Below are 12,264 nucleotides of genomic sequence, written 5' to 3'. Positions count from 1 at the left end.
ACAATTGCAGGATGGGATCTTTATCAGCCAAAAGAAGTATGCAATGGATGTGCTTAAGAGGTTTGGGATGGAAAAGAGCAATGCAGTACTGAATCCTATAATTCCAGGGTTCAAGATTTCGAAAGATGAGAGCGGGATTGAGGTTGATGGGACATTCTATAAGCAGCTTGTTGGGAGTCTAATGTACTTAACTTCTACTCGTCCAGACTTGATGTATGCAGTAAGTTTGATTGCTAGATACATGTCTCAACCTACTGAACTTCATCTTATGGCTGCAAAAAGGGTGTTAAGATATGTGAAAGGGATCGTTGGCTTTGGTATTCTGAATAAGAAGGAGGCAAGTGGTGTTTTGACAGCGTACACCGATAGTGATTATGCGGGGTGTTTGGAGGATAGGAAGAGCACTTCAGGGTATGCATTCATGATGATCTTGGGGGTAGTGGCTTGGTCATCTAGGAAGCAACCGATTGTAACTTTATCTACAACAGAGGCTGAGTTTGTGGCTGCTACAGCGTGTGCTTGTCAAGCAATATGGATGAAAAGGGTACTTAAAATGCTTGGCTGTGAAGGTGATAAGTGTACAACTATTTTCTGTGACAATAGCTCAACAATCAAATTGTCCAAAAATCTAGTGATGCATGGAAGAAGCAAGCATATTGGGGTACGTTTTCATTTCTTAAGAGATTTGTCCAAGGAAGGAGTGGTGCAGCTAGTTCATTGTGGTTCACAGGAGCAAATTGCTGATGTTCTGACGAAACCATTAAAGCTGGAGCAGTTTCAAAAGCTTTGAGATCTCTTGGGAGTGTGTGAGTCACCAAAAGTAAACTAAGTTATGGAGCTTAGTTTAAGGGAGGGTATGATAGAGTTGGAAGTCCTTAAACTTAGGGGTTTTGTTTTTCTGTTAATAAGTTGCCTATTCTCTAGGATAGTCCTATTCTCTAGAGTAGTGCTGCTAAGTTTGAATTCTTCTCAGTTAGATTATCACGTTGGTATCTATCTACGTGGGCTGTAAGTTTTTCTCATTTCTGTTTTGTAATGGCAGTTAAATAGCCGAAGTTGATTGTCAATGAATTAAGTCATTCAAGTCCAATTGTGTTGTGCTCTTGCTCACATTCTTCTTGTGTTCAAAGTTCTTAACAGGTAAATTATCACAAAGGCGAAGAAAGTAAAATTTGGCAATAAGCACAACAAAAATCAAGAAGGGGCACCAAGATATGATTCTCTCTACCAGCAAAGAATGGGGCACACAAAGATGAACTAAACAAGAAATTGAAATATAAAAAGAACTATATACATATTTATATCTATTTACCTTTAGATTTGGCAAATCATTGATTCGATATTTATATCTAACAACAGCTTCCACTTTGTCTACGACTTTTGAGTCTTCCAGATCCTTGATCACCATTTTCACTAGTTGTGGATAGGAGATTTGGGTAATTGTGTTGTGCAATGCAGTATGTGGCCAGTTTTATAGGCTGAACAAAGCGTTCTAGATTGGCAGTTTTGAAAATAAAACAATTGGCGTCATTGAAAACTACGGGCATATTAAAAGCTTGTGGTCGACTTTTGAAAAAAGAACTCTAAGGCTATGTTTGTTACGTGGGACTGGACTGGATTAGAGTAACTTATGTAAGAAAATAAGACTCATCCCACGTTTGGCACACATAAGGACTCAATTAAATGAGATTAGAGAGTCCCCGCATCAGCTCCCGACTTTCTTACATAGAACCCCCAAATCTCATTGGACTGTGGAATCACGGGCTTCAACAACGCATTAGTTTCTCCTTCCCTTTCGCACGCTTCAGCCTCGTCTCTCCATCTCTTTCGTACTTCAGCCTCGTCTCTCCACTCTCGATCGCGCATCATCCTCCTTGAACTTCCAGGTTTAATTTCTTTTCTCTGTCATGCTCCTTTTGCTTTGATTCTGATTCCCTCTTCCCTTCGACCCCGTCTAGCTTCTTCTTCTCATGTATCTACTGTGATTTGTTAAATTAAAGACTATGGATTGATTTTCTATTAACAATTGTTTATGGGTTGTAACAATTGGTGTCTGTGTAGCTTGATTTGCTAAGAATTGATCAATTTCAAGACTGGGTTTTTTTTTTGTTTGAACAATGTCTGTGTTTTTATCTTCTTCTTTGGTTGGTTGTTTTCATTGATTTTGGATGTTACTGTGAAATCTTAGATACGGATAGAAGGCAAATTATGTTGCTCTTATTGGTGGAGCTGTGGCTTCTAGAGACAATGTGTGCTTGTACTATGCTTGTGCTATTAATGTTTAATTTGAGACGAAGACGTGCTGAAAGACATGCTCTAAATAATCGTTCATTCATTAGACGTGAGACTCGTTTTAGTTATCTAGATAGTATTATAGGCAATAGTGACACCGAATGTGTACACGAATTAAGAATGGATAGAAGGACTTTTGGCCTTTTGTGTGAACTGGTTCACACAGATGGAAAGATAAAGAATGATGGTTTGGTGTCTGTGGAAGAGCAAATATGTATGTTTTTACATATACTTTCACATCATGTGAAGAATAGTACTATTAGAGGTAGATTTTTTTTTTATCTGGAGAGACTATTAGTATGTATTTCCATTCTATACTATAAGGTGTTTTACGATTGCAAGGTAGTTTGTTGAGGGTACCTGATCCGGTACTTGCTGACTGCACAGATCGTAGATGGAAGTGCTTTAAGGTTAGTGTTTGTAGGGACTGCAGTTATGCATTTTCTTATTGTTAAAAGGTTCATCTATATGTGCAGTTTATAGACTTCATGAATATATATTTTTTTTAATAGAATTTCTTGGGGGCACTAGATGGAACTTACATTAGAGTGCGTGTACCTGCAATTGACAAGCCAAGATACCGCAAAAGAAAGGGTGAAGTTACTACAAATGTGTTAGTTGCTTGTTCTCGTGATATGCAGTTCATATTTCTTACCGGGTTGGGAGGGATCGGCATCGGACTCTAGTGTTCTTCACGATGCAGTGACTAGGCCGAATGGATTAAGAGTTCCCACTGGTAAGGCTATTGGATTAGTTTTTTAGATTAAAATAACGCAGTTTATGTGCGTTTCACACACTAACAGGAATTTTTATTTTGGCTATTAGGTTATTATTACCTTGTAGATGGTGGTTACACAAATGGTGAGGGATTTCTGGCACCATATAGAGGAACAAGGTATCATTTGTCAGAATGGGATGAAAGAAATATGCCTAGGGATCATGTGGAATATTTTAACATGAAGCATTCGAAGGAAAGGAATGTCATAGAACGGTGTTTTGGAATGCTAAAAGGAAGGTGGGGAATATACTAAGGAGTCCATCATTTTATCCAATAAAGACACAGTGCCGCATAATTACGGTTTGTTGTCTTTTACATAATTTTATTAGGAGGGAGATGTCCATTGATCCGATGGAGTATGCAATATGTGAATTAGATGCACAAAATGGGGAAGAAGCTGATGTAGTTGGCACGGTTGAAGCGTCTAATCAATGGACTACTTGGAGGTATGAATTAGCTTTACAAATGCATAATGAATGGACGGGAAGAAGGGCTTACCGGGATGCTGGAGATACAAGGGTTTCAGGTGCTGCTGTAAGGGATGCAAGAGCTGCAAGGGACGGAAGAGTTGCAAGGGATGCAAGAGTTTGAAGAGAATAAATGATGTAGTTTATGCTTTATAGGCCTTTTAGTACGAAGGATCATAATTTATGTAGCTTTTGATTTGTTGTGAACACTAGATGAGATAATAGGTAACTGATTTTGTACATCAGTTACTTGCATTGTTAGGAGCTATTCATTAGTAGAGCTATTGCTTAATATGAAATTGTTTTCCTTATTCTCATGATTAGTTTTTGTGTTTTACTTGTGTTGATGTAATTGGTTTATTATTTTCAGTTTTGGTTATTAGTTTTGTTAATATCCCAGAAAGAAAAACACAAGCTGAGAGAAAAAGAGGGAAAGTTGTGGACTGTGTTTGGTGGTACCTTTTCTGATTGCTTTGTTTTGTTGTTCTTGCAGGTTTGGATTCAGGTTGAATTGGTTTAGTGCTTATTGTTTTTCCTGGCTGAAGTGGTTTAGTGCTTTTCTTGGAGGGTGAGAAAAGTTGAGTTTTTGAGTTTAGTTTGCTTGCATTGTATGATTAGTTTACAAGTTTTCTGTTGGATTTTGCTGGGCTGAACCATTTGTGTATCATCAGTTTTCTGTTGTGTATGCCTTTGCTACTCTCGACCATATATCATTTTGGGCTAATAAGTATATTTTGTGGGAGATATACTTGCCCTTATTCTAATTCAGTTTTCTGGGTACTTTATTAGTTTATTTGCATTGTTTCTTCTGTTTGCTTTGGCATTGCATTGCAAATTATTGTTGCAGTTGAAAGCTCACACTGAACATGGACATAGTCACATAGCATGTATTTAAAATTGATCAATTATGGGTGGCAGTTTGTTAAACTGGGAACATTGCAGAGTAGGAGAGAAAATGTGCAGTTTGCCAAAGAAAAAAAGTAAAATATTCTGTTCAGATTAGGATTAGTTTTGGAAAGAAGAAAAGTTGATAGTGAGTGGAAACTAAACTGAAACCAGAAATTAATTGCATTTGGTTGATCATATTTATGCTTCTTTAACCATGAGATGTTGATTTTTTTGCAGAAAATGGAAAGTGATGATGAAAATACAGAGCAAGGGAAGTCAAGGCGTGTATGGACTAGCTTTGAAGAAGAATCTTTGTTGAATGTTCTTGATGGAATTATTGCTGGAGGACAACGCTGCGACACTGGAAGTTTCAAATCTGGTACTTTACTGAAAATCGAGAATGCTTTAAATCTTTTATGTCCCAATTCCAATCTGAAGGCAAGTCTACATATTGAGTCAAAGTTGAAGAAACTGAAGAAAATTATAGCATAATGTATGACATGATGAACAAGAGTGGATTTGCATGGAATGATATCAAAAAGTGCATTGAAGTTGATAGTAATGAAGTATGGGATACACATTTCCAGGTAATGAGGAAGTTTCATTGAGTTTCATTTTTAATCTAACTGATTTCATTGCTGCACTTTGATCGATTCATTTATTTTTTCTGTCATAGCACAACAAAAAGGCAAAGGGATGGAGAAACAAGAAGTATCCATTATTTGATAGACTAGCTACCATCTTTAGGAGTGACCATGCGACTGGAACTGGAGCTGAGGCCCCTGCTGATATGATGGAGGAGCAGAGTAACAATGAAGACGGCATTGAAGTTGAGAATGACACAAGCCCCATGTCAATGAGCACAGGACAATCTCACGTTAGTCAGAAAAAGAGGAAAACAAATGATGAAGATAAAATAATACTTGCATTGGATAAATTGTTTGAAGAATCTGGAAAAAGAATGCAAGCAGTGACTGATGCTATAGTGAAAGGTAATGAAGATCGATCTGATATTGCTAAGGAACTTAAGAAAATGGGACTTTCTGTTCTAGACCAAATTAAGGCATTGAAAATCATTTTGGATAAGCCCCAAAATATCTCTGTGTTCATGTCCTTAGATGATGAAGTGCGAAAAGTGTATGTGGATAATTTGCTTGTGGGCACTGATAGAGGATCTATATAACTGCTGCATGACTTGATAAACATTTACGCAAGCGTACGTATCGTTGTCAAGATAGGGAAATATTGAGCCCAAAGTTTATCGTACCACGGGGATTAGTGGCTAACCCACAATCCTTGGGTAGTCGGAACTAAAGTCACTAAGCAAACAAAAGAAAAAGAAAATAAAATAAAATAAAAATACTATTCTAAGGCACCAAGCCTTAGCAATGCTCGGCTTTGGTTTGCACCAAAGCCTAATCAAAACTAAGAGCCTAGTGATGGCTATTTACAATGAGGTAGAAATTATAATTCAAAATTGTGATTGTAATTTTCTAAAAGACTAAGTCGAAAACTAAATTAACAACAACAATTAAAAATGACGAAAAATAAAAGAGAGATAGATTTTTGGGTGCTAGGGATCACTCTCTAGCAATTTCAATGCAACGAACACATTTTAAGCAAACAAACATATCTTCATGAGAACCAAATCCCGTACTTAATGCCGGTCAAGGCCACTAAGCCGAATTTCCTTAAGGGTATTCACATTTTCGGTTAGGACAAATATGAACTCTCTAACTCATGAATTAGTACCTTACTAGGGCTACCAAAACATGAGCTAAAGGCGTAGAGCTCTAGAAATTAGGGATTTAAGCATGCAATAGTTACAACCTAAAATGTAACGATTACTTAGTTCTCTACCTAATGCCGGTTAAGGCCACTAAGTCAATTTCTCTAATTTGGTATCCATTCTTCCGGTTAAGGCAAGAATGAACTCTCTAATCCTAATCATTATGCCTTGTTAGGGCCACAACGTCTAGGATTAAAGGCGAAGAGCACAAGAAAATAGAAACTTAGGCAATCATTCATTTTCGATTAAGCAACTACTTGACACACCACACTAATTACATGAAGCTAGTGAACAAAAGAACCACCAATTGTATCACACAACACAAATCTCAACACATAACAAAGAGAGTGGTCAATTCCCTAAAATTAATGCATCAAGAATCAATTAGCATAGTAATTAGAGTGCACCCATATGAAAATACATTATTTATCACTTGAAAAATATGTCGATTACATCAAAATTGAGCTAGAGTTAGAAACCCTAGCTCCCAAAAGTAACTACTCACAACCCATATTCATGAACATCAAAATTACAAAATTCAAATAGCAAAGAGTAGAGAAGTGTAAGAGAAAACAATGACAGTCACAAATAGCTATGAAGCTAGCATGACTAGCCTTGAATTACAACCCCACAAAATACCCAAATCTTGAATCTTGTAGAAATTGAGCTCCTTGATAGATTCTTGAAGCTTTGGGTGAGTAGCCCTTCAAATTCCTAAAATAAAAACTAAAGAAAATTTGGAAAATGAAAAATGGAGGAAGAAGATGGGAGAAGAGAGGGGAGAGAGCAGCCCAAAGGGGCTGCCTCTATTTGGTGTGGTGCGGCCGTGTTCTAGGGTTCTCTTCCGTCTGCAAGTAAGGGATGTATATATATATATATATATATATATATGTGTGTGTGTGTGTGTGGCTGGTGTGTGTACAGAGGATGAATATGAGAGTTGGATAATTATGGTTGGTTGCTGTTTCGTGAGCAGGAGGAAAAGAAGGGATAAGGTAAGGTGTGGTCTGGCACGTGTTGAATGAGTGAATAAGGGGATAATTGGGTCAGTGGTTGACATGATTAGAAAGCACATGAGACATTGTTCAGATGGGTTTCAAGAGTAAATGAAAATAGAATGCCACATGTCATAGGCTTATTGGATAAGCCATAAGCCCACCAATTACTCCACGTGCATGCATGCTTAGGGATTTCATTAGGCTTAATTAAGTAATTAAGCTTAATTAAGCAATTAACAAATCCATAATTTCGTCCTTTTGTCGAAAACTCCAATTTGCTCCAATCTCGCACGATTTTCTCTCGTTTCCTCAATTCGGCTTATTTTCTACAAAATAAATAAAAAGAGATTAATTACATATTAATTGACTTGAGAATTAGCTTATTTATAGTGTTTTAGATATAATTACACGCATATAAATGAGTATAATCACACCCCCACACTTGAACTTTGCTTGTCCTCAAGCAAATTAAATGAAATATAATCCGAAAATCTAATAACTCACAAACATTTATGCTTAAACATAAAGAAAATGCGGTATTAGCCTTTCCAACCATAACCCTCAGAGAACTAATTATGTATATGACCATGAAATAGATGTAAACTCAACATAAGATTTTTGAATTTGTAAGGCAATTAAGATGAACATGTAATAGATGCTCAAGTATATGCATGTGTTGACCACGTGTCAAATCAATCCATCACAATCAAATAGGCACATAGAAGACCCGACATAACCCACTAAATTCACATAAGTTCACTAAATATTACCGCTCAAGTGTTTAGGGGCTATATGTATTTCACTCAAAAGCAATTTCACAACATGCGCCGCCATATGCTTACTCTTTGATCTCATCTCCGCTAGGTAACCCACAACATTCAAGATTAAGAGGTCTTTTATTTGGTTGTAATGGGGCTAAATGCAAGTGGCTAATAGAAATGAAGGATAAGGAAATACAAAGTCCATAGAAATCAGTGAAGCAACTCTCTCTTGTAGAGATTTAAGACTTTTGCTTTCGAATGCTAAATCACTCACTCTAATCCCAATATACAACCCGCTAACTAAACTATGTTATACTCTCTTTTTTTTTGTTTTTCAAGACAACCTTTTTTTTTTCTTTTTTTTCTTCAACATTCTTTTTATTTTCACAACTTCTTCTTCTTTTTTTTTTTTTTTTTTTTTTTTGAGAACTTTCTTTTCTATACAAATCACTCATCCCCACACTTATTCTGTTGTAACCTCACACTTTTGACTTTTTCTTTTCTTTTGAAGCACTCAAACATAAAGTCATTCTCTCGAATCGCTTCACCAACTACCACGGAAGGGTAGGATAAAAGTGTTTAGGCTAGGTAGGGATTTGTGGTGGTAATGAACAAAAAGGCTAAAATATAAACATAGGCTCAAAGTGGCAATCTAGTGGTAAGTATCTTTGGGCACATGCTTCTTTGGCCATGGTGGTATATAGTCCTAATGCCTCCATCCTTTCTATCATGTCGCAAGCTAAAAGTAGCCTCGAGAGGTCTCAAGCAAGTTCTAGATACACATTGTCATGAAATTGTACACACATGAAAGAATAAGTGAATGAACGATGCATACACTATAGATATAGGCACAAAAGCTCACAAATAAGGGCATGCAAGTTAATCGAATAATCTATATGCTTCTCTAACTATGATGAACGAACCTAACATAGGCTATGTGCACACATATAATCAAGCATAGATCACATATACACTCAATCACAAAACAAATTCAAAGTCCTAGATCATGCTTAATCTATCCACAATCATAACAAGTTAAGTCCATGGCTCGTCATTGGGGTTGGAAAAGGCATTAACCACTAAAATATAATTACAAAAAGCTTTTTTTTTTTTTTTTTTTTTTTTTGGGCGCCCGAGCCCTCACCCCCACACTTAAAACCAACATTGTCCTCAATGTTGTAAAGTGAGCTCGAAAGCTAAATCCGTGTCGGATTTAGGCATGAGAGTGAAGTCCGGGCAAAAGCACAAAAATTAACTATCTAAATGAAAATCTAAATGCGGAGAAAAGATACGGAAAACCCCCTTTGTTGACCCTCCATTGCTCACGACCTTCGGAGAAGACTAAAATAAGACACCAACTTCAAGGCACAAGGCCTTGACTTCCTAACGTATGCTCCATAATAGCTCAAGGTGCTCAAGAAAGATCGACTCCATTGAAAAATATATAGTGTCCAAAGAGCAATGCATCACAAATAGGCTACCAAAGAATAAGGACAAGGTCCTTCATTAAGCACATGGCCTTGATCACCTCCAATACACCTCACAACAGCCCTACAATGGCCTCCATTGAAGAATTGAAGTGCAAGAAGTCCAACCACCCGAGTGAACACAAACTAGTGAGTGCAGAAAACTTCCAGCAATGACCTTTCTGTATTCAAATGCCTATAGATCATACTCAGAAAGTGATAATCAGGTGAGGCCACTGAAAATGGAAAGTAGACTCAGAGAGCTTTCTATCCATATAAAGTTAGCCACCTATCTCCAATTGAAATGCAAATTAAAGCTGGTCAAACTTGCTAATCTGTCATGAAGTTTTCTGCTGACCCTCAGTCACCAAAACTGTAATATCTGAAGTTCCAGAGGTACAAAGAGGGTGAGACCAACTGGATATACAACTAGACTCATGAAGCTACCTTTGGTTAAAATTTCACTTGAAAATTAATTATGAGTCAAAAATCGTTGGCCTCCAAACTCACTGATCTGTTCTGCAGTTTCTGCTGTGCCCTGTTTCTGACCCCTGTTTCTTGGAGCACCATATCTGAAGGTAGAGAGGTTAAAATGGAAAACTGTTGTACCAGCATATATAGGACATGTGAAGATACATCTCTGGAAAATTTGAGCTCCAAATAACTTGATATGTAAAGGATGTAGCTTCCCAAAGTCACTCTACAGTAGCTATTTCTGTTCTGACCCTCACATATTGACCACCAAATAATTGAAGTTCCAGAGACTCAAAATGGCTCAAATTTTGGCACAAGATAGCAGACATATAGAAGAATAGCTCCAGAAAATTTCAGCTCAAAATAGCATGTATAATGGAAGCGATAGTCACCCAAATTCAACTGAATTTTCAGGACAGAAACTGCTCACCACCAAATTCATTCTTTCTTCACACTTCCAACTCCGAACACCTCCCATCCTCCCAAAAATGACCAAAAAGGTTTATTCACCATAAAATTAAACTACTAAAGGAAGAAATACTACCGATGATGTGCTAGGGTTGCCTCCCTAGCGAACGCTTTGTTTAAGGACTTCATTGCCGGTCCATATAGAACATGATCTTATCAAGGTGGATACTTCTCAAGCACGACCACCCTATTATTTGGGGCTAAGGGACTCCTTGATATATCATAGAGGCAAGACCAAGAGCTACAAAAGAATACTCCAATTGGTGGCCAAAAGTGTAGCTTCTTAATTTTCCTCTTCTTCTCAATTTTTCTTCTAGGAGCCAATATCCTTGCCTTCTCCTTCTCAAGTGGATTAGAAATGATACTCATAGGAACAATAGGTGGTAGAAGCTCTTGAGAGTGATGGGAAATGGTGAGTGCAAGAGGTTCACTTCCTTTCCAATCTATCACCTCATTGTAGAAACATTGACCACTTAATGGTGGATTAGGAGGTAAAAGTACCTTGATCCCAATCCTCTCATAAATAACATAAGTGATCAATATTCTACAATCCACCTTGGGAAGCTCATGATGGATCTCCATGGATGTGGGAGGCAAGAAAGTCTTTGGCTCTTCAATTTCTTCATCATCACAAAGTATTGAAAGACTCTCTTCCTCCATGGGAATATCAACCTCAATGAATAAGGGATTATGGTGTATGACTTCAAACTCCACATTCCCCTTACTGAATAAGTCATCCTCCTCATCGGAATCATGTTCAAGTACGGCCTCAATGAATAAGGGATTGTGGTGCATCACTTCAAACTCCGAATCCTCCTCACTAGAAAAGACATCCTCTTCATCGGAATCATCTTCAAATATCTCCCCTCCATTAGGAAGCTTAGATTTCCAATATTGCACCCATTCCTCCGAAATGTAGTCTCTCACCTCACTTGCATTGAAACTTTCATAACCAAGCTCACTTTCTTGTACATCAACATCACTATAATCATCAATTTGCATAAACGACTCTTGCTCAAGATGCTTGATATGTACTTCTTCTCTTGAAATAGGCTCCACTTGATAAAAGAAAGGCTTTTGCAAATATAAAGTGGTGGGAGGTTGCTCTTGAAGTAGGCTAGCCTTGAATTGCTCAATGATTGGATCTACACTCTCACTTATAGCTTTGAATTGAGCAAATAATTCTTCAATGGATGAACTTATAGGTGCATAAACTTGATCTTGAGGAGGCTGCTCATATCTCATTGCGTCTTCCCATCCATAATTCCATCGATCCATAGCTCAATGTGATAAGAAAATAAGTACCTATGGATTCCCAAGAACGAGATAAGTAACCAAAGTTAGAAAGAAAATAGGAAAATAACTACACAAAACATAACTAAATTAATTAAACTACCAATTTTTTTTTTATAACAAAGAAATAAAAATATGCTAAAGTGACCTAAAGAACCGATTTACCAAGGGATTAAGGCTATTAAACCCTAATCCCCGGCAACGGCGCCATTGACTTGATAAACATTTACGCAAGCGTACGTATCGTTGTCAAGATAGGGAAATATTGAGCCCAAAGTTTATCGTACCACGGGGATTAGTGGCTAACCCACAATCCTTGGGTAGTCGGAACTAAAGTCACTAAGCAAACAAAAGAAAAAGAAAATAAAATAAAATAAAAATACTATTCTAAGGCACCAAGCCTTAGCAATGCTCGGCTTTGGTTTGCACCAAAGCCTAATCAAAACTAAGAGCCTAGTGATGGCTATTTACAATGAGGTAGAAATTATAATTCAAAATTGTGATTGTAATTTTCTAAAAGACTAAGTCGAAAACTAAATTAACAACAACAATTAAAAATGACGAAAAATAAAAGAGAGATAGATTTTTGG

General features: G+C 37.2%; 1 protein-coding gene across 1 annotated transcript; it reads left to right on the top strand.

The window, feature by feature from the left end:
• The first annotated feature begins 4,916 nt into the window (after positions 1-4,916).
• On the top strand, positions 4,917-5,608 carry LOC112184756. Its single transcript, XM_024322996.1, has 2 exons — positions 4,917-5,012; positions 5,102-5,608. The coding sequence occupies exons 1-2, from the start codon at positions 4,917-4,919 to the stop codon at positions 5,606-5,608; spliced, it is 603 nt and encodes a 200-aa protein (XP_024178764.1).
• The last annotated feature ends 6,656 nt before the right edge of the window (positions 5,609-12,264 follow it).

Source organism: Rosa chinensis, chromosome 2 (genome assembly GCF_002994745.2).
Source record: "Rosa chinensis cultivar Old Blush chromosome 2, RchiOBHm-V2, whole genome shotgun sequence".
Classification (NCBI taxonomy): domain Eukaryota; kingdom Viridiplantae; phylum Streptophyta; class Magnoliopsida; order Rosales; family Rosaceae; genus Rosa; species Rosa chinensis.
This window is presented reverse-complemented; position numbering and strand designations above follow the sequence as displayed.

Excerpts from the sequence above, each read along its gene's own strand:
- LOC112184756 (XM_024322996.1), top strand. The coding sequence starts at position 4,917 with ATGTATGACATGATGAACAAGAGTGGATTTGCATGGAATGATATCAAA. Across the intron at positions 5,013-5,101 it reads TATGGGATACACATTTCCAG|CACAACAAAAAGGCAAAGGG; the intron begins GTAATGAGGAAG and ends TTTCTGTCATAG.